Source organism: Prionailurus viverrinus, chromosome B1, assembly GCF_022837055.1.
Source record: "Prionailurus viverrinus isolate Anna chromosome B1, UM_Priviv_1.0, whole genome shotgun sequence".
Taxonomy (NCBI): domain Eukaryota; kingdom Metazoa; phylum Chordata; class Mammalia; order Carnivora; family Felidae; genus Prionailurus; species Prionailurus viverrinus.
Genome location: NC_062564.1, coordinates 166,396,916 through 166,421,172, shown reverse-complemented (window position 1 = coordinate 166,421,172; position 24,257 = coordinate 166,396,916). Strand labels below are relative to the sequence as shown.

General features: G+C 38.4%; 2 protein-coding genes across 3 annotated transcripts in view; one reads left to right on the top strand and one right to left on the bottom strand.

The window, feature by feature from the left end:
• Positions 1-24,257, top strand: part of GABRB1 (gamma-aminobutyric acid type A receptor subunit beta1) — a 376,991-nt gene that overhangs the window by 351,989 nt on the left and 745 nt on the right. Inside the window, exons 6-8 of one of the 2 annotated variants that reach the window (XM_047856627.1) lie at positions 2,903-3,040; positions 3,149-3,301; positions 6,859-7,097. In XM_047856627.1, coding sequence (XP_047712583.1) covers positions 2,903-3,040; positions 3,149-3,301; positions 6,859-7,097 — 530 coding nt within the window. Of the gene's footprint in view, positions 1-2,902; positions 3,041-3,148; positions 3,302-6,858; positions 7,104-24,257 lie in introns of both variants that reach the window. The other variant, XM_047856626.1, reaches the window with a different exon arrangement.
• COMMD8 (COMM domain containing 8) overlaps positions 21,821-24,257 on the bottom strand; it is a 36,355-nt gene continuing 33,918 nt past the window's right edge. Inside the window, exon 7 of the transcript XR_007151647.1 lies at positions 21,821-21,831. The gene's annotated coding sequence lies outside the window, so the exon portion shown is untranslated. The remainder of the gene's footprint in view (positions 21,832-24,257) is intronic.

Below are 24,257 nucleotides of genomic sequence, written 5' to 3'. Positions count from 1 at the left end.
TAGAACCATAAATAGGCTCCACGGGGATCCATGATCCTCTGAAATTACCATCAAATTTTATTTATTTATTTATTTATTCATTCATTCATTTATCTATATATGTATATGCATGAATATGTTTCTGTGGAGTTTTTTTAGAAGTTATTTTTTTATTTTTAACTTTTTTTTTTAAATTTTTTTTTCAACGTTTTATTTATTTTTGGGACAGAGAGAGACAGAGCATGAACGGGGGAGGGGCAGAGAGAGAGGGAGACACAGAATCAGAAACAGGCTCCAGGCTCTGAGCCATCAGCCCAGAGCCCGACGCGGGGCCTCGAACTCACGGACCGCGAGATCGTGACCTGGCTGAAGTCGGACGCTTAACCGACTGCGCCACCCAGGCGCCCCTATTTTTAACTTTTTTTAATGTTTATTTGTTTTTGAGAGAAAGAGACAGAGTGTGAGTGGAGGAGGGGCAGAGAGAGAGGGAGACACAAAATCCGAAGCAGGCTCCAGGTTCCGAGCTGTCAGCACGGAGCTCAATACAGGGCTGGCACTCACTGACTACGAGTTCATGACCTGAGCTGAAGTCAGGTTGGACGCTCGACCAACTGAGCCACCCAGGTGCCCCTAGAAGTTATTTTTTAAAGAATTTTACTTTTTTAGAGCAGTTTTATGTTCATAGCAAAATTGAGAGGAAGATACAGAGATTTCCAATATGCCACAAGCTTCCACATACATGGACTCCTCCGTTATCAACATCCCCCATCGGAGTAGTACGTTTGTTACAACTGCTGAACCTACATGGACACATCATAAATCCCCAATAGGCCAGTAAGTCAATAAGCCAAAAAGATGTAGATCACTCTAAATCCAATAGGTAAAGAGGGTCTCACAGCTTCTTGGACACCAGGGATCATAGCTAAAATAAATATCTTCTGTTTCTATGGCTACACTTGAGTCATTGTAAAATGGGTTACTGAATATGGAAGATTACCCTTTGAAGAAAAGGCAAGTTCTTAGACCTAGAAGGAAATGGTTTAAAGAGAAATAAAATAAGCTAAATTGAAACCTATCACACAGTAAATAATAACCTCTATAGAGGGGCAAAAGTAACAAATATAAAAAGGTTGTGGGTTCAATGAGTTTAAGAATAAGAATTCAAAAAAGAGCTTTTTGTGAAGATAAGTTACAAATGTGTAAAGTAATAAAATTGAGACAGGTTTATTTCCCCTCAAAAAAAAAAAAAGATTAAAATTTCCTACATCCTTGCACTGGTATGTTTTCAGTGAGCCTCACTGAAGACTTGGCACTCTTCTAAATTTTAAATATGTTCTTTTTTTTAATCTCTTGGAAAATATTACTGGCTTTAATCAAAAGTAGGTCCGCATCATATCTACTATATTATATGGTTATATTCGAAACACAAGCCTTAGTAATTCTAATGGAAATAAAGGATTTGATGGGTTTTTTTTATCTGAGATGAATATAAAGAGCAAATGAACTCAGAAATATCTTCTTTATGTCTACCAGGTAGAAAGAGAAACTATAGCCTTCTATATGCCCGAACTGATTTTTAGACTTTTAAATATACCCATACGTTGTTTTTATAGAAGTTAATTTTTTATGTGACCATAACCCAGCTAGACCACTGATAAGGGGAATCAGAAGTAGAAAAGAGAAGACAATAGACTTCAGGGTAGACCCTAATAATGCAATCTACAATCCTCTATACATTACTCTTAAATTAACAAAAGCTCACCCTCATAAATATTAAGCTATAAATGTATTATCAAGAATTCATAGGGGGCGCCTGGGTGGCTCCGTTGGTTAAGCATCTGACTTCAGCTCAGCTCATGATCTCGCTGTCTGTGGGTTCAAGCCCCACATTGGACTCTGTGTTGACAGCTCAGAGCCTGGAGCCTGCTTTTGATTCTGTGTCTCCCTCTCTCTCTGCCCCTCCCCCACTCATTGTCTGTCTCTCTTTCTCTCTCTGTCTCTCAAAAATAAATAAACGTTAAACAAAAATTCATAAAGTTCTTTACACTTATCACAGGGAGCAAGCATAATGTATAGAATTATTGATCACTATGCTGTATACCTGAAACTAATATAATGTTATATGTGATTACACTTCAATTTAAAATTTTAATTTAAAAATTCATATAGTCCTTAATTTTTCACCTGTATATTAGATATAATAAAAATATATGAGGGGGACCTGGGTGGCTCAGTCAGTTGAGCATCTGACTTCAGCTCAGGTCATGATCTCACGGTTCATGGGTTCAAGCCCCACATAGGGCTCACTGATGTCAGCCTGTCAGCATGGAGCCCCCTTCAGATCTTCTGTCTCTCTCTCTCTGCCCCTGCCCCACTTGGGCTTTCCCCAAAATAAATGAATAATAAATATATATGTACATATGAATAGAAGTTTACCTATTTTCTAAAATGTGTATTTCTTTTTTAAATGTCTTGATCATATAATCAGTATGTACAAATTTGGTTTTTCATTATACTCCACCATTTTACCTTTTCCATATCCCTTTTAACAAATACGTGCTCAATTATTATTATGTATTATTGTTAAAGGATGCATAGTAAAAATCTATGTTCAGGTACTAGAATCCAGCTATCGCCTTATCTAACCAAAGAATTCCCATTAGCAGATGCAAAGAAACTAAATAAGGAGCAGTGATATCAGACATCACTGAATGAGCACAGAGTTTATGTCCACTAAAGCAGATGCATCCGTCTTCTCAATGCAAGAATAGTGCTCATCATGAGACCTATATGCCATCCTATTTAAAGCATTGTTGTCTTACCACCTCTTGCTGGGAATTTTCTCTCCAGTTCCAAGACTCTTCAAAATGAATTTCTAGACCAACCTAACTCTATTTAACCATGCTGTATTTCTTGGTTTCAGATGGCTATACCACTGACGACATTGAGTTTTACTGGAATGGAGGAGAGGGAGCAGTAACTGGAGTTAATAAAATTGAGCTTCCTCAGTTTTCAATTGTCGACTACAAGATGGTCTCCAAGAAAGTGGAGTTCACAACTGGTGAGGTTATTTCCCTCCAAATGAACTCGAGGCACTGTGAAAGAAAGAAGATGATTCCTACCAAATGGAGATCTGATTTTTTTTTTCTGTTTTCCTTTTTTAATTCAGGGGCATATCCACGACTGTCACTAAGTTTTCGTCTAAAGAGAAATATTGGCTACTTCATTTTGCAAACCTACATGCCTTCCACATTGATTACAATTCTGTCCTGGGTGTCTTTTTGGATCAACTATGATGCATCTGCAGCCAGAGTTGCACTAGGTAAGGCGTTCCCAGCACTGAAAAGAGCTGGTAGGATTTAGCTTCAACCAACCAACCATTGTTAGAAATTATGAGCAATGGCTTTCTCTCAGAGCAAGTCAAAGAATGAGATTACCATAAGAGTCCTTATAGTAAAATATCAAAGGGTAAGCATTTTCAGGATGAATGTTTTACAGTGCAATATCTTCTTAGCATTTTACCAAAAAAATCTTGAAATATAATTAATACTAGCTATATTAGTGCTTCTTAGAGCCTATTTTTAAATTTTCATTACACTAATTTTTACTAACTTTGTGATGATTTCCTCTTTGGTCTCTGCTTTTTACAATGAAGAACATTTACAATGCATTATTCTCTCTCTTTTTTTTTTGTATGTTGTATTCTTTTTTTTTTTGTAATATAATTTATTGTCAGATTGGCTTACGTACAACCCCCAGTGCTCATCCCAGCAAGTGCCCTCCCATTTTCCCTTCTCCCCCACCCCTCATCCACCCTCAGTTTGTTCTCTGTATTTAAGAGTCTTTTATGGTTTGCCTCCCTCCCTTTGTAATTATTTTTCCCTTTCCCTTCCCCCATGGTCTTCTGTTAAGTTTCTCAAGATCCACATATGAGTGGAAACATATGATACCTGTCCTTCTCTGACTGATTTATTTCACTCAGCATAATACCTTCTGGTTCCATTTACGTTGCTGTGAATGGCATGATTTCATTCTTTCTCATACAATGCATTATTCTCAAATGGATTTGGAGAAAGCTAAACCTTGTGACTGTTAACAAGATATGTCAATTGTTAAAAAATACTATTTTTCGAACATTAAAGTTAAGTCGTATCGATCTGAGTTTTCCTTAAATGGAGCTCATAGCACTTGAATAGGGCACAGACATTCATCAGCTATATTAATGACCTGTGATCAGCACAGAATAAAAATGGTTTCCTTCCTGGAGGGACAAAATTCAAAATTAATCTTGCCATGGTTGAGTAATTGCAGCAAACTGAAAGGCTATATTTGAGACTTTAAAGGATTCCTTGGAAAGTTAGAATATATAAGGTCCGTTTGATGAATCTGAGCATGTATGGGTGTGCCTCATTATTTGATCCTAGACCCCTCTCAGTTATCATTTTCTGGGGCTTATTCTCAAACATGCGTGCACATGTGTGCGTGCACACGCACACACACACACACACACACACACACACTCACACACACACCAAATACATAACAGCATCATTTCCAGCTAAGCTGACTGACATACACATCACTTCTTTTGAGATTGCTGAACTGGGTTAGATGTTCAGCATCCCCTTCACACTCAAAGTAATTGTCATCTCTATAACTTATTTCTAATGACTAATTTCTAATGGCTCACAGTCAAATGCTGGTAGCCCCTTATCAACCTTTGAACATTCCAAAACTAAGGAAAGGCAACAAATAGTTGATCACATCATAGGTATGAATCTGCATATATTATTTGAATGTGAACATGAGTATGTGTATACTATGGTTAAGGAAAAAACAGTGGATGATGTCAACAGCAGGGAATACAACTATCAAGGTCATAAATTGTGGTTCTCCTTACACATCTATCCCCAAAGCTAATGGTATTTTGATTAAAGATGTTAGCACATAAAATGCTGACTTAATCTTCTCTTTGAAATGTAAAATCTGTGACATTTTAAAACTTAAGTAAGTAAAAAAGGCATTTGTTTACTAACCCTTCTTGCTTAAAAATTTAAATCAAAGAGTAGAAACCAAAAAGTAATTAGTGGATTTGTAAATGAATGAACTGTTTATTTCTGCTGAGGATATTAGCTAGAATTATACTGGGTGAACTTTTAAAATTTTATTCAAAGAAATAAGTGAGACCATTCATGATGGTATTTCAGATCAGTGCAGTACTTTGGAATTCATCACTGATCTGAACCATTTTAACTTTTTATATGCTAACTCGACTTCCTATTTTATCTGTTCTCTTAAAGTTGAATAGTCAAATCAGGGAATTTATCCAGAATAATCTCATGGGCAAATGAGTGCTAAACTATTGTTCACCCTTTTCAGTTTCTACCTTCTATTCTCTTTGCCGGATGTCGTTTGTTTTTAACACCCATTTTAACATTTCCTGTCTTTATTTTTAAGGATTGTCATCAAGTTTCAAGTTTTATCTTCTCATCTTTCTGTTTTCATTTTAAGTGCCTTTTGTTTAACACTTCCTTGCTTTTTTGCCCCTAGCTGGGTGATCTATGGAAAATAACTAATCTCAGAATTTCTGTTTATGCATCTATAAAATAGAAATCATATACCTGCCTTATCATACTCAGCAAGCTGTTATGGTAGTCATATAAGATAATTCATAACTGTGTTTAAACTGTAATATTGGGGCACCTGGGTGGCTCAGTCAGTTAAGCATCGGACTCTTGATTTTGGCTCAGGTCATGATTTCACTATTCATGAAATCAAGCCCCATGTTGGGGCTGTCAGCATGGAGCCTGTCTGGGATTCTTTCTCTCTCTCTCTCTCTCTCTCTCTGTCCCTAACCCAGTCTCTCTCTCTCAAAAATAAATAAATAAACTTAAAAAATAAAATAAAATAAAACTGTAATATGCTATATAAATGTGTAATATTAGTATTATAGCACACATAATCTATGTAAGATTCCAACTTCCTCTTTAGTTTTGTTTTTCCCAATTACATTTCATCATTGCCATCATCAACACCAAATATTTATTACAGTCATGCAAAGATTATATGGTTAAGAAAGCTTGTGCTTAACAAAATAGACAAAACAGAATTTTCCTTTTAAGAGTTTACAGTCTTAACCTTCTTTAACAAATCCAAGTTGAATTTTTCAGGAAATCTTTTCTTGACTCCAGGGAACTAATTCATTCTAGGCTCTGGAATCAAGAACTAGAGGTAATATTTGAAAAATCAAAGCAACAAGGTTTTATTTAAAAAATACATAAATCAAATGTTTGATGCAAATCGCGAACTTTCTTACATATATCTTCTTTTAGTGTTGTTTCACTATGAATGATGCATAATTATTTTAACGTGTAACACTGACCTTGTATATATTATAGACTTATGGAATGAAGTAGGTCTCCTCACGATGGTTACCAAGTTTCAGTTTGGTAGTGGCTGTTGTGGGCGTTAGTGTCACAAGGACAGATTTAGTAGGAAAATGAGCAAGACGCTGAGACCCGGAAGAAGTCCGGGTTACCCGGTGTGGAACAGAATGAGGAACATTTGACAGGAGACAGTGAGCACATCAATGGGATTTTGATATGCAGGCCCATTTATTCTTCTTTCTTCTATGTGTATTATTTTTTTTTTAATGGCTTCCAACCCTCCATTAATGGTACATCCTGTTTTACGATTTGTTCATGGCCTGTATGGGGAGTCTGAAGCTTTGTCCTTCCAAATATCTGCTCCTTTTGCCTAGTGGTTTATCACATTGCTGCCATCATTCTGGGACACCGATAAGGAAATAGCATCTGTCTTAGTCTTTCAAGGGCAGCTTAACAAGTGCATTCAGCTAAGATGTGTCTTTCTGTTTCATAGGAATCACCACCGTGCTGACAATGACAACCATCAGCACTCACCTCAGGGAGACTTTGCCGAAGATCCCTTATGTCAAAGCGATTGATATTTACCTGATGGGTTGCTTTGTGTTTGTGTTCCTGGCTCTCCTGGAATATGCCTTTGTAAATTACATCTTCTTTGGAAAAGGCCCTCAGAAAAAGGGAGCTAGCAAACAAGACCAGAGTGCCAATGAGAAGAACAAACTGGAGATGAATAAAGTTCAGGTAATGTATTAAATATTCCTTACAATATTCTTCCAAAATGTATCAGCAGCATGGTGCTCAGGGCCCCCATAACAGGAAAAAAAAAAAGTATATTAGTTTATCTTTAATATGGCTCAAACACGCCTCCCTTTTACATATTTGAGAATTGGGGATTGAACAAGTTAGGTTGAAGTTACCATAGATTAGTAATATACCTGGACCTAAAACTCAACCCTAAATCCATTATTCTTTATTCTAAACCAAATAGTTGTAAAACTATAGGCAGAAGAATAATGCCAGATTTGCTTGATAAATGAATGAGACAACTAAAATAAATCAGTTCTGTACTCGGTGGAAATGAAAAGATATGGCCCAGTAGTTACAACCACAGACTGGAATTAAACTGCTTGGGTTTGAGTCCCAGCTCTGCTACTTACTGGCTTTATAACCCCAGACATATCAACCTACATAACTTCTCATCTAGTCTCTGTTCTCAATGTCATCATGGAGGTTATTATAGTATACTTATAGAGTTGTTATAAGGACTAAATGAGATTTTTTTTAAGTCTAATATTTGTAACAATACTTGGAGCATGATAGGTACTCATTATCATTATAGCTAGCTAGCTATTACCCTTGGATGTAAGACACTGTCACTATTTTTCTTTTGCTTTTCATTGGTAGATCTTATGACTTGTGCTTTCACTAGTGCTTTCTTTATTCTTTAAGAACATCTCTTTAGCCTCTACTTCTATGCCATGTTTCACTGAAATCAAATTAAAATTGTGAACATTGAAATACTGCATCCACTATAAATTGTTTTCAAGATGGCACCCAGGGTGACAACTCAAAAGATTCTCTCATTTAGCCACCATTCTGAGCATTAGGGATACTTCCCTGAAGGAGACAAAACTCCTGGCTCTTTCAGACTCTAATGTGGGAAGACAGACCATAAACATGTAAGCACAGATTAAGAGGATAATTTCAGGTTGTAGTAAGTTCTGAAGAAAGTAAAACAGAGCGATGGGTAAGAGAATGATTTGGATCAGCTTCAAGGGAACAAGGAAGGTAGATCAGGAAGACCTCTCTGAGACATGACCATTTGATCTGAGACCTAAGTGATGAGAAGCACTAACCACACCATGTCCATTCGAGGCAGAGGACACGACAGTGCAGTGGCTCGGAGAAAGGAATTGCTTGAGGTATGAAAGTACTAAGAGGACACCAATGTGGCAAGACCATAGCAAGTGAGGGAGAATATGTAGTATTAGAGGTGGCTGGAGAATCAGGCAGAAGCCAAACTATAAATCTTCCATGTACGTATCTTCATGCTCTTTGATGGGATATCAAAACCAAACACTGTCAGGTAATTAGAAAATTATAAGCAAAATACCAAACAGATTCAGCCAAATGGTCAAAATTCAAAGTGACTCATTCAAATAATATTTTACTCTTTTTTTTAAAGTTCTTTTTTTTAAGTTTAATTTTTTTTTTTTTTGAGAGAAAGAGAGAAAGAGAGAGAGGATGAGCACGCGTGAGGGAGCAGCAGAAAGAGAGGGAGAGAATCCCGAGCAGGCTCCATGCTGTCATCTCTGGCCTGATGCAGGGCTCGATCTCACGAACCGTGAGATCATGACTTGAGCTGAAATCAAGAGTTGGAAGCTTAACCAACTGACCGACCCAGGTGCCCCGGGAAATTTTCACTCTTATGTGAAATACTATGCTGGATTCTATGCAAGAAGGAGGAAGCATGATACTTGCCCTGAATAATCTTCTGATCTTTGTGGGAAAGAAGATTATATTCAGATGAGGTGATTAGATTATAAAATGAAACAGGACAGCACCTACCTTGAGGAGTGTTTCTGAAAGGAAAAGGCTGGTTCTGACCTACTAGCTTTAAAAGTACGTTAGCAGATTTTAAGGCCACCTCTTTTCTGTTCCCACTCTCATCTCAGTTGCCTTCTAAGCCTCTGCATAGCTTGGAATGTGTATTAATGGATATATCATGAGGGAAAGCCCTACATAAATAAAGTGGCATAGGTTCACTGGTAGGAAAATATGAAGCCATGGACTGGATGGATGTCAAAGATAAGTAGAATTTGGAAAGGTAAAGGAGAAACAGGGCCTCTGAATTGGCTAGAAAAGCAGTGTTCTCTAGAAAGGTAATTAAATGGAAAGGTCACACCTTCAGCAAACTGAAATCAATGCATTCAGATAATTTAAAAACATCATAAAACAAACTTTAACCACACTCTTTGGTCATTTACCTTGATTCCACCCCAGGATATCAGAGAATTTTTCTAAGATGTTAAGGGACAAATAAAGGCCAAATGAAAGCCTTGTATGCCACATCATATCTAGATGTATAATACGTATTGCCCTCAAGAGGGCTTAGTGACTAATAAATAAGTAAAATGTTTCTATCTAACTGATCTTTGTGTTTGAGTAACATTGGGCTCAAACATAGTAAGGTTTCACTGGATCTCAAATCAGGAACTTTTTATGCCAGATGAATTGACATTTTAAATTTGAATTCCAGTAGATAGGATAGAAAAATCCCTCAATTATCAGGGTTGGTTTTTTTTTTTTTTTTATGAAATTTATTGTCAAATTGGTTTCCACACAACACCCAGTGCTCATCCACGGATTTTTTTTTTTAATTTTTTTTTTCAACGTTTATTTATTTTTGGGACAGAGAGAGACAGAGCATGAACGGGGGAGGGGCAGAGAGAGAGGGAGACACAGAATCAGAAACAGGCTCCAGGCTCTGAGCCATCAGCCCAGAGCCCGACGCGGGGCTCGAACTCACGGACCGCGAGATCGTGACCTGGCTGAAGTCGGACGCTGAACCGACTGCGCCACCCAGGCGCCCCATCCACGGATTTTTAAAGAAGATAAAAATGTGCTTTTATCCATGGAAAGTTAGATTAGAAACTTCACAAATTCTTTTCAGAAAAACACAAACAAAATCATGCCCAAATTAATTTAAAAATCATGTTAAGACATGAAAGAGTAGTTTATATTGGACTAACTCTCTTATGGATTAAAAATTATAAACCCCGAGCAAAAAAAAAAAAATATTTTTGAGAGAGAGACAGCTTGAGCAGGGGAAAGGGGCAGAGGGAGAGAGAAAGAATCTTAAGGAGCCTCCACACTCAGCATGGAGCCCAAGGTGGGGCTTGATCTCTGTGAGATCATGACCTGAGCCAAAATCAAGAGTCAGACACTCAACCGACTGAGCCACTCAGGTGCCTCCTGAGCAAAAAATTTTTAAATCTGCTTGAAGACATGAGACTAACTGAAAACAAACAAAAACTAAAGGAGAATCAACCCTCAAATGAAGGGAATGACATTCTCTTAAATCAGTATTTATATAGCTTTGTCCCGAGGCCACTCCCCAGTCTGCAGAACTTCAGCCAAAAAACCTGCAGTTTTATCAGTCTGATGAGTCAGAACATGGAGTTTGATACTTCCAGAGTTTCAAGAAATCCTAGAAAGAAGTGAGTCACAAGAGAAATGCAAAATCTGAATTTGGGGCGCCTGGGTGGCTCAGTCAGTTAAGCATCTGACTTCAGCTCAGGTCATGATCTCCCGATCTGTGAGTTTGAGCCATTCATCGGGCTCTATACTGACAGCTCAGAGCCTGGAGCATGCTTCAGATTTTGTGTCACCCTCTCTCTCTGTCCCTATCCTGCTCATACTCTGTCTCTGTGTGTCTCTCTCCTCTCTCTCAAAAATATACATTTCTTTTTTAAAAAATAAAGCTTTTAAAAAAAAAAAACCTGAATATAAACTTCCCACAAATCCTTGGTTGACCTCTGAACTACAAAAGTATAAAATGCTAGGAAATCTGGAAGGGGGAAACAGCTGAAAGACTGAAAAAAAAAGAACAAAAATAAGGGATTCTCCTTGAGTTAAGGGAAAAATTAAAAAAGATTCACCGTAACTACACATAAAACCCACTCACTACCCATTCTAGGTGACCTATTAGTAATTTAACTGCCTTTTATTATTATTAATTTTTTTTTTATTTTGGAAAGAGAGAGCAAGGGAAAGGGACAGAGGGAGAGAGAGAGAGAGAGAGAGAGAGAGAGAGAATCTTAAGTAGGCTCCACCGTCAGCACAGAGCCCAAAACAGGACTTGATCAAATCACTCTGAGATCACGACCTAAGTCGAAATCAAGAGTCGGACACTCAACCAACTAAGCCTCCCAGGTGCCCCTTAACTGCCTATTAAAACAAAACCCAACATTTGTTAGGGAAAATAACAGAATCCAAAGTCTCTACAGAGCATCATCAACAGCTTCTATATCATAAAAAATCACTAGACATGAGAAAAAAGCAGGAAAACATGCCCATACTTAAGAGAAAAGACTTAAAAAGAGAAAAGAGAAAAGTCACTAGAAACAGAACTGCAAAAGTCTCAGATGTTGGCTTAAAAGTTAAGGACAATAATTAAAAATAATAACAGTAATTAATATATTTAGAAGTTCATAGAAAATAGCCCAAAACTAAAAGGAGCTGAAATATCCTATAATAGGCAAATGGTGAAACAAACCATAGTAGGTTCATACCATGGAATACCAGCCCAATAAAAAGTAATGAACTATTGATACATACAACTTGAATGGATCTCAAGGCATTATGATGAATGGGAAAAAAAGTCCATCTTAAAAGATTATACATTGTCTGATTCCAGTTATATAATATACCTGAAATAATAAAATTATAAAGATTAAAGAACAGACCAATGGTTACCAGGAGTCAGTGATGGGTGGAGGGATTGAGTGTGATTAATTAGAAAGGGGTAGCACAAGGTGGTGGAATAATTCTATAGCTTGCAGTGGTGGTTATGTGAATCATCACATGTAATAAAACTACATAGAACTATACATACTTTATACCAATGTCACTTTCCTGGGTGACATTGTACAGTAGTTAAGTAAGATGTCAATAGGAGAAACTGGGTGAAGGGTACATGAGAGCTCTCTGTGCTATCTTTGCAACTTTCTAGGAATCTACAATAATTTCAAAAGAAAAATTTTTAAATAATGTCCATAGGAACAGATTAATATAGGTAGAGATGGGGAGTTTCAAAAAAAGACTTGAAACTGAAAAAGAACCAATGGATATCATAGAATTGAAAAATTCATTAGACTTGGTATTATATGTAAGTGATGCATCACTGGGTTCTACTCCTGAAGCCAATACTATGATGTATGTTGACTAACTTCAATTTAAATAAATTGATTTTTTAAAAAGATTACATACACTTCAATTTTTCTATTTAGATTACTGCATCCTTAGCAAAGCAATGCATAAATCAGATCCCCCGCCCCCCTTTCAGATAGATGAAAGAATATCCATTATATATTACATATATCCTTTTGAATAAAAATTGCTTATGTATTTAAAAAAAAGAAAAATGCATTAGATGAATCAGCATCAGATTTTATAAAACATAAGAAAGGGTTAGTGACATTAAAGTTAATATTGGCTATCTCTCAATTTTTCCATTACACTGGTTCTTATCGTAAATGTTACTACCTCAAAGAAGGCTTAACTGACACCCCCAATGGTGGATTGTATTTTGTACCATTGTTATTTGTTCTCATGGCTTTCTGTGCTTTTCCACCATAGGATTTACCACAATAGTGAATATATGTTTACTTAAGTAATTATTTTTTAATGTCTATCTCTCTACTAAACTATAAGTTTCCCAAGGATTGGGATCAAGGTCCTTGTCTATTATGTTTATTGTTCTTTAATCAGTGGCTAGAACAGAGGAAAAAACAAATAAGTATTTGTATTTGCCGAATGAATAAATTTAGAGAGGACTTCTCCATTGAGGATGAGTTCTTAGCTACCATAACCCAAGGTCCTGAATGCTACATCATGTTTTATAAAACTCATATACATTCATAATAAGTAAGAAAAAGAGACTGTAGTCCACTTCAGTTTTTGCTCCAAACTTTCTTACTGTTTCTATCACTTTGATTTTTAATATTTTTTAAAGCATGATTTATATCAACCCCTGCTATTCTCTCCGAATCACAGTGTCATATAACAACAGATAGATATAATCTTCAATAACAAAGCAAGTGTATTACTTCATCTTTTCAGTGTATTATCTCCAGCAGTTAAGATAATAATGCAACCTGTGTGGTATTTAAAAATGCTATCCCCTGGTGAAATTTAAAAAATAGAAAATAATATCAGATTTTTTTCCTTTCATATAAAAGTTTGGGTGGTCCTCCCCTTTCCTTTTAGATACTTGTAAACAGTTGAATTCAAATGATACATGTGCTGTGGTCCCAGACAATTTTCATTTGAGGGACCCTAACATTTGCCTTGGTACCCTAGAGCATAGCATGGCATCATTCATTTATTACACATTACTCTTGATAGCCTTGGCTGGGCAGTCATGTCAAGGGTCATTTGTACTGAAGTTAGAAGTGCTTGCTTTGTCTTGATTTATATTACCACCAGCTGCAGTGAAGCATCTTTTCTGTAGGAGTACAGATGCTGAATCCAGACATTAGGAGAGTTTCAACCTCTGAGGTGATAAAGACTGTAGATTCATGTACCCCTCAGGCATCATTTGAAACTAGAGATGGTATTTAGAGTTTTGAAAGATAGATTTCACAGTACTAGTAGGCTGTAAGTATGCTACTTCTGGGCCACTTTTACACTAACCTGGAATATACGTGGTTGGGTCTGTTGGCCACATGCCTGCCCACTTGCAAATAGATCCACCTAGGCTGGATTGGTTGCATGGGCAGTCTATAGTCAGGTACTGATTTGAAATCACTTGAAGTCATGGGGGACACCTTGCAACCCCAACAATTAAGAAATAGAATTTCCATTCAGATTCAGATATCGATGCTGTAATCTGGCCTCTTTCCTCTCATTCCTATTCTCTGTGGTGTGTTATCTACATTTTCAGACACTTTTAGACATCTACACTTTCAGACAACTTGCTAAATGGAAATCGGCTCTGTACTGTGATTAATTCCAGGATCCATAATGCATGTGAAAGCAGGCATCCTAACAGTCAACAGCTTTTCCTTAAAACTAGCTTGAAACAGATGGATACCTACATTAGCCTTTGAGCCTAGGACGTACCCCACATCACTGCCTTGTCATCGGGCCAACTAAGACACTTCTCTCAGCCTTTGATGAAATTTTAACCTTTATGACTTAGCATCTTGGATTCTCGAGAAATTCAGGCAGGACTTTTGATTTCTGTGGATAGCCTGTGTTAGCAATTCATGGACTTCTTTAGCCCTTAAATCCGTGCCCAAATCTGGCTCGGTTCATGCTTTGTTCTCTAGTCTTGGCCTAATGTAGCTAATCTCCAGATGCTTCAACAGCCTCTTTCTCTCTCTCTCTCTCTCTCTCTCTCTCTCTCTCTCTCTTCCTCTCTCTCTGCCTCCCTCCTCCCTCCTTCCCTCTCTCCTTCTCATTTTCTTCTATACCCAAACATCTAGGATTCTTTTGTAAATGAGGAAGAAATCAAATTCACTTAACAGGCTTAAGAAAAAGGTGGGGGATATATTTTGGCACACAGAACTAGAAGGTCCATGAGTGGTTCTCATTTCCTATGTGGCTATATCCATATATTTAAACATTGTCATCAGAAAGCATCTCTCTTCATCTGTTAACTCTGCTTTCCTTTATAATGGCTTTACGTTCATTAAACCCTTCCTTCATGGTGTTCCAAAACGCTGAAGTTTATATGTTCCAAGCTCTGCAACCCTAACCCAAAAGTACTTTCTTATCACCAATAGTTACAACAAAAAAAAAAGTCTTAGGATTGAGTCTTCTGGATCAGCTTGAGTCATATTCTCATGCAGAAATCAATCTCTCTGACTAGGAAGTTGGGAAACAATAAATGCACAGGTCTGCATCACATGCCTGTCCCTGGAGCCTTAAAGATGCAAGTAGGTCCACTTCTGCCACATGCACCAAGGAAAGTCAGGTAATGTTATCAGAAGAAGGTGGAATGGAATCAGGCAGGCCAAACCAATAGGCATCCACCAAAACTCACCCTAGACTCTGCCTAAAAGAAAATATCCATACTATTTAATGCTACATCCAGCACCCACTGTGATCTCATGCTGCTTTCCTCTTCTGCCTCATTCCTCCTCCCTCTCCCCTTCACCGACACACACTTGGCTCTAGAAGTCCAACTCACAGTTTTCCCAAGTTGCCATGGTTTCACTCTTTGCTAACTTAGCTTGGCTTGTTCCCCCAAATTCACCTCTTGCCTGATGTCTGCCCTCACTCATCAGGTGCTTCTCCTAGAGCTCTCCATTGCACACTATGCTTACCGTTTTTTGTTTTAAACTTAAAAAATATTTAAGGGGTGCCTGGGTGGCTCAGTCAGTTAAGTGTCCAATTCTTGATTTTGGCTCAGGTCATGATGTCACAGTTGTAAGATTGAGCCCAGTGTCAGGCCCCATGCTGAGCATGGAGTCTGCTTAAGATTCTCTCTCTTCCTCTTCCTCTGCCCCTCCCTTACTTGCATTCTCTCTTTCTCTCTATCAAAAAATAAAAGCCACTTAAAAATATTTAATATTGGGGCACCTGGGTGGCTCAGTCGGTTGAGCATCCGACTTCGGCTGAGGTCATGATCTCGCGGTTTGTGAGTTCGAGCCCCGCGTCGGGCTCTATGCTGACAGCTCAGAGCCTGGAGCCTGCTTCAGATTCTGTGTCCACCCCTGTCTTCTCTCCACCCCACCCCTGCTTGTGCTCTGTCTCTCTCTGTCTTTCAAAAATGAATAAACATAAACAAATTTTAATATTTAATATTTAACTTTAACAAATATTTAATGAGCATATACTATGAAAATACTCTGTATGCACTAGGTATAGTCAGCAATGAATAAAAAAAAAACCTTTCATTTGGATGGGAGAGAAAGATGAACATTATACATATAAATACATCACACACAATCAAAATGACACCCACAAACACACATATAATGCCAGGCAATAATATACACTATAAAGAAAAACAGAGTAGGACTTGAATGCAAACACTTTATCTTCCACTTTGGGTTTTCCAATGCCTGCCAAAGAGCCCGAATCAGGCACTTAAATGACTTTTAAAACAATAAGTGAACTAATGAATTAATTACAAAACCAAGCAGAATGCTCTTAAAATTCATGTATAATTGGAAACTTTTTTCTATTATATTTCTATTGTTACAAAAATAAAATATTTAAGCCTCTCTCTTTTTTTTTTAAGCCTCTCCTACAGTGAAAACTGTTTGGTACCTGTCCAAATTTAAAAAATATATATAATAAATCTTTCCTAATGAAGGACATATATTTTGATTAGGGACAGTCGATGGTAATAATAGATTAGGGACAGTCGATGGTAATAATAATAGATGGTAATAATAATAATAATAATAATAATAGATGTGTGCTATTAATAGATTGCTTTCTTTTAAGTTTGTTTTTTTTTTTATTTTTGAGAGAGAGAGCATGAGCAGGGAAAGGGCAGAGAGAGAGGTAGAGAGAGAATCCCAAGCAGGCTCTGTGCTGTCAGAGCAGAGTCTGATGCCAGGCTCAGTCTCACAAACTGTGAGATCATGACCTGAGCCACAATCAAGAGTCAGACGCTTAACCAACTGAGCCACCCAGGTGCCCCTAGACTGCTTTCAAACAGTGTTGATACTTTTCTTTTCTCAGCAATTCCTTCTCCTGAAATCTCTATGTTAGAATCTAAAGTGATTGATAACTCTACTCTGCCGTTACTTCATGATATTCTCCAGTGGGGAGGAAGAAAGTGTAGAAGTGCTTTGTTGATTACCTTAGGAGAGGGGCAGAGGGAGAGAGAACCTTAAGCAGGTTCCATGTCCATCATGGAGCCTGACATGGGGCTCCATTCAGGACCCTGAGACCATGACCTGAGCAGAAATCAAGAGTCAGACGCTTAACCGACTCGGCCACCCAAGTGCCCCGACATCACACATTTTGAATACCTCCTTTTCAAACATCCAAAAAGTAATGGTTACTTTGACCAAAATCACTTTTTTATTTTCCTGAAGAGCAAAACATTACTGAAGAGTTTTTGGATGACTTTTTAAGGGGATTCACTGAAGATGAATCTGAAAACTGACCCTTATTTGCATCATTTAGAATTCAGTGAATTTGCTGGTTATAATGCATTTTATATTTAATTGTAAAAAGCACTCATCTCACATATTGGGTCTCCCTAAGTCTATGTATAAAATGCTCCTATGTATAAGATAGTTTCTGGTTTCTTGTTTCTATCATTCTCTACTCAAAACTCAATAAATTCCCACTAAATTCCCACGTATCTCAGGCTTGAACAGTGCATATTTGTAATTAATTCTTAGCTTTCTGAAATAAGCTAACCACTTTGTGGATTTTAGGTATACCAAAATCAGCTAGGACCCTTGGAATCCTTGTGTAAAATGCAGACTGGGAAGACCTGAATCTAGTATGAAATGAACTCAAACCTGTATTTTTAACAAGCTTCCCAATAGATTCAGATGCACAATAATGTCTGAGAACCACCACTCTAGACAGTCTAGCCACTTATGTGTCCTTAGCCACTGAAACTCAAACAGAGCTTAGAGAGATGACTCCAAGTCAGAGTTTCAGAGTTCCTCATTCTATAGACATTTACTCAGCCCCTCCTTAGGAGTATCAGTCTCTTTTCTGGAAGAGCAAGGGGAATATAACAGTGATGAAAAACACAGTAACATCAGAGCAACTGTGCTCCTGGAGCTTACATTTCAGTTGAATAATTAACAAATATGTAAATATGGGTGGCCCAGCCAATTGCGTCCGACTTCAGCTCAGGTCATGATCTCATGGTTCCTGGGTTCTAGCCCCGCGTGGGGCTCTGTGCTGACAGCTCAGAACCTGGAGCCTGCTTTGGATTCTGTGTCCCTCTCTCTGCTCCTCTGCCATTCGTGCTCTGTCTCTCTGTCTCTCTCTCAAAAATAAACATTAAAAATAATAATAATAATAAAATAAAACAAGTGTGTAAATAAATATACGCTATAATGGCAGATGATGATAATTATGGTGAAGAAAATGGTGAGGAGCTAGTCAGGTAACAATCTGAGCAAGATCATTCCAAGAGAGAGGAACAGCAGTTGACAATGTCCTGAGGACTTAGGAGCATCAGGGGAGACAGTCAACAAATGACAAGTGTGGCTGGAGCAGAGAGCTCAAGGGGCAGAGTGAGGGCAGAGGTCCCTGCAGGAGCTAAATCACATGGTACTCTGGATTTGGATGAGAAATCTGGATTTGATTCTATGTCTTAGGAAGTCATTTGATTTAAACAGAGGAGACATTGGTCTGTTTTACATTTTTTAAGCGTCACTCCAGCCGCTATGTAGAGAAAAGACCACAGAGTTCCTTCCTGGAAAGAGGAAGACCAATTATGCAGCAAGACATGATGGTGGGGAAAAGCTGGTCAGAATCAAGATTTATTCAAAAGTAAAGCCATTAGGATCTGCTCATACCAACGTATGGGAGAAAGAAGGCAAAGAAAGGGGTCCAGGATAAATTTATCTACCTGAGTAATGCGCTGGAAAATTGCCAGTTGTTTCATTCGTCATTCTTCCATTTCTATTTCTTAAATAACAGAGTGTGGATTTGTTTAGATTTATGTAGGTTTGTACTCAATCTTCTACAGCGTCTTGAAACAATTGTCAGGAAGTTTGCAGAGAGACATGCAAATCACCTCCAGCAAAGCCTCCTATTTCCACCCCACACCCCCCACCTCACCCCCCAAACCAAAAGGTTTCAGGAATTGGAGACCTAGGGAGTTGGCGTTCAGCACAGCCCTGGTGAGAGCTAATGACTGACAGCAACAGCCCGGATGTGGTACATTCTAGGAGCAGGATGGGCAGACGTGACATGTGGCTGTGTGGCTCTCTGCTCCCTACAGGTGAAGGCAGCCAGTCGCACTGGACAAACTCAGTTAAACAGACTGTAGGCTTCTGGAAGGCAGCTCCTTACGTGGCGAGCACCACTTCACTTGGCTTCCTGCGCTGTACTTCAGAACCACTCAGTAAATGTGAATCCAATTGAATTAGCTAGCAAGAAGGAAATAACTTCCTGTTTGCAAAGTAGATTGAGCCCGGAAGGTATTTCTCAACAGGGCTTTAAAACTGCCACTGGAAACAAGATTATATTTTATTCCAATTACACTGCAATGAGTTCTGCTCTATTTACATATTGAAAATATCCAGAACAGTTCGATTCAGTGAGTGGCAACATTTTTCACAGCCTACGGCACTGTTTGCGTATGTTGGGAATGAGAGGAGAGAGGGAGTGAGTTGGAAGGGGGGGGCGGGGAAGGCTAGCCCCAAGCTAGAATATGAATTTGTACATTTGCTCAGGGTTCTATTGAGGGAAGAAATACAGCCATCACATCAATGTGTTCCAGACTTGAGTCATTTAAAAATGACTCTCATGATTTTTGTCATACCCTTTCTATCAGCCAGAGTTCTCCAGAGAAACAGAACCAATAGGAACAGAACAGAATCAATATACATATAAAAGGAAATTTATTTTAAGGACTTAGCTCATACACTTGTGTGTGAAATCTGCAGGGCAGGCTGGAAGTTCAGGCAGAATTTCTAAGTTACAATCATGACCTGAGCTGAAGTCAGACACTCAACCGACTGAGCCACCCAGGCGCCCTGGTCCTCCTGAAGTCTTAATTATGACTTTATTCATTTGCTCTAAGTTTAGGCTTAATGATAGATCTAAACTTAAAAAAAATCAGTGATGTTGGTCTGAGGAATATATAGTTAATATAATGCAGTAATTCACCCCACTATTAGGTTTATCTCCCCAATCACTGGAACCACCTGACAATTACAGGCCTTACTCACCAATGCAGCAAGTTCAACATGCACATCCCTAACTGGACTGTACCTTCTCTGCAAGCAGATCAGAAGGAGAACAATATTCAGAAAGCAAGGAGCCAAGTATGCCTGCCTCCTTCTCCCAAATATGCCCGGTGGGGAGCAGTGGGAGAGGAGAAAGGGAAAATAAGCTGGAAGTATTGACCCCTTAGCTTCTTTCCCAGGGACTGGAGTGGAAAGTCTCTTCCTTTATGGCATCATGAGGCATGAGGAGTGATTATCCAAACGAACAGCTATTTCAACATTAGCAATGAATGCTTTAGGAAATCTGTCTGTATATGCCCTGGAAATCCACTGTAATGACATTTTCATTTGCCTCACTTCCTTCTGTTTCAAGGTTTAAAAATCCTTGATGCTTGGACCATGCCCAATGCAGATGTTGATCTGATCTCTTATTAACTAGGCAGCATTTAACCATTGCAAATGTTGAGGTGATCTATGACATGGCTCCTTATTGTTTCTGAGGATGTGAAAAGACCACTTTCCCCCTGGACATTATTTTTGGAAAGCTGTGCCAGCTGTGGATATAAAGATACCTTGGGTGTTTTTATACTGTTGAGGTAAAAGGAAAGCCACTCTTCTCCAAAGGACAGGGGTTAGGCCAGAGCCAACCAGAAACCTGCTGGTGTCACCAGTGGTATTCTGACCACATAATCACTTTACCGAGAAGCAAAAAGCTTAAAAGGTAGGGAATGAAAACGCACTTCAGGAGAAATGCACAAACACCCATCACACACACACACACACACACACACACACACACACACACAGTCTGTAACACTGGCTTTTAGGATAAGTTCTAGACTGTGTAGGAGAAAGACTGGAGATAGATCATAAGCGTTATATGACACTTCTTAAATTTTCCTAATAAGGGACACAGTAATGTTGATTCAACTACACAGTAATGCAGTCAGCTTTCATGGGTATAGAACCAGATTCATTCCTTTATATGTCAAATCACTTACAGCTCTGATTTCTAGCCCAATGACAAAGTATTTTGAGGGATTTGAACAAACCAATAAATAAGCATCATGCAATTTATAGGTGCATTAGAATCTGTACCAAAGTTAACCAAAATATCGTAATAAAATGTAGTTTTGCATGACCTCTGTTTAATGAGGAGCATCTCTATGTTTCACTGGCAGATTCTAAATTCTAGCAACTTGTTTACTTAGGGAGATTTCATAATAATGGAACTTAACGATGCATGCGGTACAGAAGAAGTGATTCAATTTTATAAGTTTTTTTGTTTGTTTGTTTGGTTTGATTTTTAGTATGCTGTGTCTTCTGTCTGGAATATTATTTGTAACCAAAGACTGCCAAAAATCAGAAGCAAACCCTTGAGATTACCTAGTGAAAACCTTTTATTTATAGATGAAGAAATGGATTTAATAACAAACCCAGGATGAGAATACAGTTTTCACCTCTCAATCCTTTGTTCTGTCTTTAAGGCCTAGTATAAGTTGCATCTCCTTCATGAAGCCTTCCTTGACCTTCAGACTTTTATGAACCCCTAATCATGGTCTATACTGTACCATTTAGCATTTGGTTAAAAACTCTTTTCACTCCCAAAATTATATCTTACTCTCGTATAACTTACTCTTGTATATTTTATCTTGTATTACAAGATACTTTTGTATCTCTCAGGAGACTTTTTTTTTTAAGTTTATTTATTTTGAGAGAGAGAAAGTGCAAGTGGGGGAGGGACAGAAAGAGAGGGAGAATCCCAAGCAGGCTCCATGCTGTCAGCACAGGGTTGGACGCGGGGCTCAAACTCACGAAACTGTGAGATCATGACGTGAGCCGAAATCAAGAGTCAGATGCTTAACTGACTGAACCACCCGGGCACCCCTCAAAGGAGATTATTATCTCAAGGACAAAATCCATGTTTTATGATACTCTTGACTGAAACACCATAGAACCTAACAGAATTATGGACACCATGATTATCTTCTAAGGTTCTAGTCCCTTTTCTAATGGATTCAGCACTTTGTTCCATGTCACTTCAACCCTACCATCCTCTTTCATAATGTAAACTTTCATATGCATGACTTTTCATCCATAGACATACACACACACACACACGCGCGCACACACACACACACACACCTGACACCTTGCACTGTGCCTGGCACAGAGTAAGTACTCAACAATGCTTTCCTGAGAAAGGGAGAGGAAGTTGGTTTTTGAAGTTACTATAATCAGGGAAGGTACACAGGTACACACAAGGATTAGGATTAAATTGAGCCTTAAAGAAAATACATTGATTAACACGCAAACAGGAGGGAAAATTATATTTGAGACAAAGAATATCCTGTATTTGAATCCCATATTAGGCACTTATTCCTTGTTTAATTGCAGGCCATTAAGCTCTCTGGGTCTCTATTTCCCTATCTGTTGAACTAGAATAATATTATATATTCCATAGGGTTGTTATAATAAATAAGTGAGATAAATTATGTAGTAGGATTCAATAAAGAGTAGTTTTTAACAACAACAAAATTAATAATAACTCCCCGAATAAATAAGCCAGTAAAGGTGCCAGTGAGGGCATAATAGGTAGCTCAATTAGGCTAGAGTCAAATACTTCACAGAAAGAAATGATTGATGGGAGTGGAGGGAGAGGCCAGATTGAGTCTCTCTCTCTCTCTCTCTCTCTCTCTCTCTCTCCAACTACCTCTGAGCTTAAAGCTATCAAATGCATCATGAAGTTCACAGCGGGATGTGGTGAAGGCCAAGGACTATGAAGCGGTCCTTTCTCAGTAAAAAGCACATAAGCTTTGAAACAGACAAGACACAGGTTGTAATCTCAGCTCTCGTAGTGGAGTAAACTTGAGGCAGTTTCCTGTTGCAAGTGATAAACAAGGTATACAAAGCAGCTACCATAATGCTAGGCTTTGGGTGGACACTCAATTAATCTTAGTTCTCTCATCTGTGATGTACCAGCCTCACACCCCACCACCCTCTGCACCTTTCCTTCTATTTTCCTTCCTTGTCTGTCTTTGCCTCCTCCTACGCTTTACTCTGTCTTTCTTTGTTACCCATTTTTTTTGTCTCCTTACCTATACCTTTGACACTTAAAAGTGTTTACTGAGATTAATTTCATTTGAAAGCATTTATAGACCACTTACTGTAACTCAGGCACTTGTGTTAATAACACTGGACTTAAACACAGCTGCCTGTACTGTCCTTGGAAGTATTTCAAACTCCTTTGTATGAATGAGCATGTCCTCTCAAGGTAAATCCGTTTGCAAAGTGCATCAGCTTGAGTTAAACAAAGCCACTTTACAGGCCAAATGTGCTCATGTATGGAGTTCCGTAAATGTGTGTGGGCATAGCACAGACAAAAACCAGGAAATCTGAGATACTACTGGAACGGCACGAAGCAACAATAAATAACGGGGGAGACGCAAAAGTCAAAGTACAGCTAGTCATATCCTTTTGAGCCCTGAATCCTACTTTTGGCAGTTTAGCCTGAGGAAATAACTGGGAAGAAGGACAAAGGTTTACGTAAAAGATGTCCCTTGTAGGCTTGCTTATATAATACCGCAAAAGTAAAACAAGCCTTCACATCTCACAATAGATCAACCCAGTTATGTTCTATCCATATAAGCTGTTAATAAGTGATATCACAGAGGAATAATTATTAACATGGAAATAGGACCATGCTACACTATTAAGTGACAAAGCATATTGTAGACCAAAACATAGCAGGTGAGTCCATGTTTGTAAGTAGAAAAAACAGAAAGCGGCTAGCAGGATACTAAAAATAATGAACTCTAAAAGTGAAATGACAAATTTCTATTTCTTATTTTTTTGTTTCCTGTTTGTTTCTAGTTTTACATATTTCCATGTGCCACTTTTGTAACAAGAAAAAATGCCATATACATATACATAAAAATGATATATGGATTGATAGATGATTGTGGATTATATAGACGGTAGATTCGACAGACGGTAATTAGATGATAAATAAATAGATGACAGATAAATCGGTGGCAGTTTGGATAAGTAGACTAGATAAGTGGTAGACAGATGATTAGATAGAAAGATACAGATAGGGGGCGCCTGGGTGGCTCAGTCGGTTAAGCGTCCGACTTCGGCTCAGGTCACGATCTCGCGCTCTGTGAGTTCGAGCCCCGTGTAGGGCTCTGGGCTGATGGCTCGGAGCCTGGAGCCTGTTTCCGATTCTGTGTCTCCCTCTCTCTCTGCCCCTTCCCCGTTCATGCTCTGTCTCTCTCTGTCCCAA